Consider the following 5,666-nt stretch of genomic DNA (forward strand, 5'->3'; position numbering starts at 1 on the left):
CTCCACTAAAACTCAGAATTGGGGGACATTCTGAGAGCTCAGTTCTGGTGTCTTTAACCCTAAACTTGTGGGCGTGCTCTGAGCTGCTGTCACATAGTTTGTATAGTTTAATGCCGCACCCTGCCCTCCCACCGGGATGGGACTCATCTATAGAAATGTTATACTCTGGAGTATATGATGCGACAAATTTGGTGTTGAAGTGTTGGCCAGTTTGGTTGACCATAATCTAATGTGTTTTGAGGCCTAAGAAGCCAATATTTCAGGGTTAATAGTGGTTGATTCACAAAGGGATTGGTATTTGTAAGTCCAGAAAAATGTCTGCCACCTTGAGAAAAAACATGCATACATAATGTATATGTAAGAGATACCAGCAGATACAATATTTCACATTTTACGGGGATGGGATGTCCCACTTTTCCTCACATCTCGTAAAGATGATCCAGTCCTCATAAGTATACATTTAATTTTTTTATTATAAATGTTTTACTGAACTGTAAATGTATACACCATACTTGTAATACACCAAGAGATGTATATGAACAATATGGGGAACAAAGTAACAGTACATATCATCAGTTATAGGGGAAAGGTTAGCGCGGGTTCACATCTGCGCCCAGTCTCCGGTTTAACCAGTCCGGCCGATTTCCATCTTCTACCTTGCGAAACTTGACAGGAGACAGAAACCCGGCGGGCAGCTTTCAAACACATTCACTTGAATGTGTTTGCAAAGGTGAACGCCCGTGTGCGTCTTCTGCCTGTCCATTCAAGTGAATGGGTTTGAAAGTTGACCACCAGGTTTCCGTCTCCTGTCCAGTTTCGCGGGGCAGAAGAGGAAAACCGGACGCATTGGCTAAACCAGAGACCGGGCGCAGATGTGAACCCGCCCTTACAAAGCAAACAACATACAAAAAATATCAACAGTACCACATGTAAAATTGTGTGTTTATGTACAAACATATGAATTACTATATCAGCATAAAATACAGATCAGGCGGCCTAAGGCTTGGTTCACACCTGCACCCGGATTCCGTTTAGGGATTCCATCCCCGATTCCGCTTTTTTGGGTGGAAACCTGGGGGACCCCATTACAGTCTGTGGGTTTCTGAGGGTAACCACTTTGTAAGTGGATTGGGTTTCCGTTTTTCGTGAATCTAGTTGTAAAACAATTCTACATTCTATCAATGTACCAATAAAATTTATGTTCAAATCAGTTAAAGCCCTGCCAAAAATATAAGTTGGATTTCAAAAAATTGAAAAATAGAACTACATCAACATATGGTAAAATGATCTCATGTACAAGTAATAACTGTATGACGTAGCAGATACCATGTGCCATAGTCTATTGGCAAAGACCCAAATACCATGAACGAAAACATGGTATATGGGGAATTACACATGGTCTTATACAGGGCTACTTGCACTTTCCTCCCAAAATTCACATTCACACAAGAAGAAAAAAATTGCAGCTTATAGGCACTTCGGCATCAAAAACACTTCGATCTTTGGCTCTAGCTACAATGGGAATAGGAATACAAAATGGTTATAGTCAGAAAAGAAACAATACATTCCAGAAGAGCTGGTGTTACTTTCCATATGTTTGGTCCCGAAAAGCTGTTGTCTAAACTGATGGATAATCATTAGAGATGAGCGAGTAGTGTTCGATCGAGTACAACGGTACTCAAAATACTCATACTCGATCGAACACTACTAGCTGTTCGAAGTTTAAGGTTCGATGCAGAACCAGCGTTGATTGGCAGAATGCATGCCCGTGCATGCGCAGTCGGCTCTGCCTAGCCCGGATGCCTAGGCAGAGTGAATTCCACCCGGAACCTTGCGCCGGGAGAAGACTTCAAGCAGAATCCAGCCCGACCGTCACTCGTGGACTTGGTAAGTATGATTTTATCAAATGTTGTGTACCCCTGAAACGAGCATTTCCCCCCATAGACTATAATGGGGTTCGAAATCCGTTCGAACAGTTGAACAGTGTGCGGCTGTTCGAATCGGATTTCGAACCTCGGACATTTTAGTGTTCGCTCATCTCTAATAACGATGTGGGGAAAACATAGCAAAGATGATGATCCCGATAAGAGTCAGGACGGACAGCAGGGTGGTGGCAATGTTCAGAGACCGGGCGGTGGAACCGTAGCTGAGGGCAGCACTCCTATTCCCATGCAATTTTCGGTCTCTGGACTGTGGAAAAAAAAATATATATAAATAATTAGAAAAAATAAATTAATTAATGGGGCAAATTTCAGGTTGTTTGTTTTTCAATAGAATATTTCGGTCAGTTTCCACATAGCATATTTTTGGAAAAAATGCACTTCCTGATGTTTTTTATGCAATTTCTTCAAAACAAAGTATAAAAATACAAGTCCTTTTTCCTTCCTGCTGGATAGACTTCCAACTTTGGCTCCAAAAATATATAAAAAAAACTGCAAAGGTAGTTTGTCCAAAAAACGGTTGAGAAACCACCATTAGGGTGGGGCCCCACAGGTCGGAAACACCGTGATTTGCCCGCGATGGAAATGCCATGGGAAAAATCATGGCAATTTACAGTATCTGCAAAGTGGATGGGATTCATGCGAATCCCATGCCCACTTTGCGTTTCAAGCACGGACACACTGCGATTTCCAAAAAAACGGAAAGGTTTTGGAAATCGTAACATGTCAATTATATCTACGGAAACACCGGTGGTTTTCCCATAGATATAATGGTAACAAAAAGTCCGCGGAGGAAAACTCTGTGAACTTTCTGTTCAAAGCGCTGCAAAAGCCCCACGTTGCAAAGAAAGCCTTTTTTTTTTTTTTTTTTTTTTGTTGAAGTAGAAGTATTAGCACTTCCTATATATTTCCCTTTCTTTTTGTAGCCATTCTTGGCTTTGGCTCAAAAAAACGCAACAAAATCTGCAACAAAAAAAAAGCTGCTTTTCTGCAACATGGCTAAGGCCCCACGTTGCGGAAACGCAGCCTTTTTTGTTGCAGATTTTCTTGCAATTTTTTGAACCAGAGGCAACAGTGTCTACAATAGGAATTTGAAATATATAGGAAGTTCTTATGCTCCGACCTCCCGCTCAATCCACTCCCAGCTTTGACTTAAAAAAAAAAATGCAGCGAAGTCTGCAACAAAAAGTCAGCATACAACATAGACGCTACTGATATTTTAGTTAAGCAGTAGCTCATCCATTTTTATGACCCTCATCCAAGTGCTGAACAAGAAATCCATAGAACAATAACATCTACTTGTTCGCATTCTTTATGCTGGATCTACTTTGACATCAAAAACTGGAGCCAAGTTGTTAAGACTGCTAATATTTGGATACACGAGATCCAGCAAAACAGAGGCACAAATCTTTGTGAAGACTTTTTTTTCGACACGTGAAAAGAGTCTTAAGAATAATGAAACCCTACCCTCTGGGGAATGTAACCAGTTTTTTGGAATCAAGTTTTTATATAAAACATGTTTTATGATTTTCTTTTTTATTCTCCATGCCTCTATACATACATAGTTACATGACAGACAATACTACAATAGAAGATAACACCTCTGAGAGAACATTACTGACCCAGGATTGATCCCTACTGACCACAGATAATTTCAAGCTTATCTACTCTCATTTTATTGATGATATAATAAATCTGTAAACAAGTAATGGCCGTTCTGTCATCATCATACCTCCAGATTAGATCACTGGACATATCCTTAATAGAGATGAGTGAGTAGTACTCGATCGAGTAGGTATTCGATCGAATACTACGGTATTCGAAATACTTGTACTCGATCGAGTACCACTCGCTATTCGAATGTAAACGTTCGATGCAGAACCAGCATTGATTGACCGAATGCTATACAGTCGGCCAATCAACGCTGGTTCTTCTCCTACCTTTAGAAGTCTTCTCCGTGCAGTTTCCCCGCGGCGTCTTCCGGCTCTGAATTCACTCTGTCAGGCATCGGGCCTGGGCAGAGCCGACTGCGCATGTCCGCTTGTAGTGTGGGCCCGATGCCTGGCAGAGTGAATTCAGAGCTGGAAGACGCCGCGGGGGAAGCTGCACGGAGAAGACTTCTCGGAGGATCCAGCCCGACCCTCACTTGTGGACTTGGTAAGTATAATTTGATCGAACGTTGCCTACCCCTGAAACGAGCATTTCCCCCCATAGACTATAATAGGGTTCGATATTTGATTCGAGTAGTCGAATATTGAGGGGCTACTCGAAATGAATAACGAACCTCGAACATTTTACTGTTCGCTCATCTCTAATCCTTATCTCTCTATATTATAAAAATGGATTTCTGTCTGTCTGTCTGTTCTTTATGCGCAACCAAATACAAATACCAATACAGTTTGTGCATGGTGACAACTTTGAGATATAGTCTGCAAATTTGATGTTGAATTCGGAACAATTGACCAACATAACAAGCCTTTCTGACCATTCTAAGCGCTGTAGATTCGTGTCCTTCTGTGTGCTAACTCTAAGCCTAGACTACAAGTCGCACTAGTCAGCTCCCTTGAGGTTAAAGTTCAACATCTGGAAATAATTATTACAACCGCATACATGCAGAGCAAATACATGTATTCTGCTGTAAGGACTCCATGTACGTGATCATTTCTTTTTGGTAGGACAAGCAATTGAAGAAACTTTTGGCACTGAACACGCCATGTGCATTCATATTTTCGGAGATTAAGTTAAAGTCTTTGAACATTGCGAAAATTGGCCAATCGAGTATGACTATGAGAATTTCTATCAGGCTATTGTTTGTGAAAGGATGAACTGAAGGGAGTGCGAGAGTCAGGACACAGCCATATAATTCACTATTCACTAATGTGCACAAGGGATACCAAAAAATAAAATATAGAAATGGGGAAGATAAAAAACATAGATGGGACAACTTTAGACCCTTGTATAGACCAGCCTTACCTTGATGGAGTACACAAAGGCAAGGAATCCCAGGCAGCAGAAATTCAAGAACATGGTGTTGAAAAAAGACCAGATAATATGATCCCGGACAGGAGGAACCTCAGGCATGATGGTCACCACAGTGGATTGTATGGACTGGCCTTCACGTTGGCATTCCCGAAACTCCACTTCTTCCTTTAGGGGTTTATAGGGTTGGGAATCATATGGAGGGGGAGCGTTAAGTTCCCGTTCAAAATGACCTTTCTCCATGATGATGGATATGAAGATCTAGGAGTCTTCCCGAAGAGATTGCAGAGGAAAGTACCTGTAGGAGAGGGAGAGAGAAGTGAACTGTTATATGGTGGGAGGGAAAGGAGGAGCCTGGGGTTCCGAATAATAGGATCAGTTTCACTTCTCATCATGCACAGCCAAACACAAAAATGGAGGAGTTAGCTGAAGTTTTTTCACATACTGGAAGTTTGACAAACAGTTACAGTAAATGAGAAAAGAGTTACGAAATAATGGATGAAATTACGGAAAACCCATCGCCTCGTCTGACGTATCTGTTCTAGAAAATATCTAGAGTATATATTCTTACAAGTCCGTCCCCTGCAGTCCTACAAGACAAGACTGGGGGGTGTTATAGAAATCTGCTGTCTCTTTAACATCTCTGAGATAGAGAATTACATTTTGTCGTCAAGCTTACGGAAAGATCCCATGTCGCAATAATGTCTGCATTTAGTTCTGCCTTTGAGATGATGTTTATTCTATTTT

At 41.3% G+C, this 5,666-nt stretch overlaps 1 protein-coding gene across 1 annotated transcript; it reads right to left on the reverse strand.

Annotated features, from left to right (window-relative positions):
* Positions 1–2,040: 2,040 nt before the first annotated feature.
* LOC142214434 (interferon-induced transmembrane protein 1-like) lies at positions 2,041–5,242 on the reverse strand. The gene is made up of 2 exons (XM_075283381.1): positions 4,914–5,242; positions 2,041–2,190 (listed from the first exon to the last, which is right to left on the reverse strand). Exons 1-2 carry the CDS (start codon positions 5,160–5,162, stop codon positions 2,041–2,043), a joined length of 399 nt encoding a protein of 132 aa, XP_075139482.1. The 5' UTR covers positions 5,163–5,242.
* Between the last annotated feature and the right edge of the window lie 424 nt (positions 5,243–5,666).

This window comes from Leptodactylus fuscus, chromosome 7, assembly GCF_031893055.1.
Source record: "Leptodactylus fuscus isolate aLepFus1 chromosome 7, aLepFus1.hap2, whole genome shotgun sequence".
In the NCBI taxonomy this organism is placed as follows: Eukaryota; Metazoa; Chordata; class Amphibia; order Anura; family Leptodactylidae; genus Leptodactylus; species Leptodactylus fuscus.

What these genes read in the sequence shown, in the direction of transcription:
- LOC142214434 (XM_075283381.1), bottom strand. Translation starts at nt 5,162, where the DNA reads ATGGAGAAAGGTCATTTTGAACGGGAACTTAACGCTCCCCCTCCATAT. An exon ending in CCTTTGTGTACTCCATCAAG is followed by an intron (nt 2,191 to 4,913) that starts GTAAGGCTGGTC and finishes TTTTTTCCACAG; the next exon opens with TCCAGAGACCGAAAATTGCA.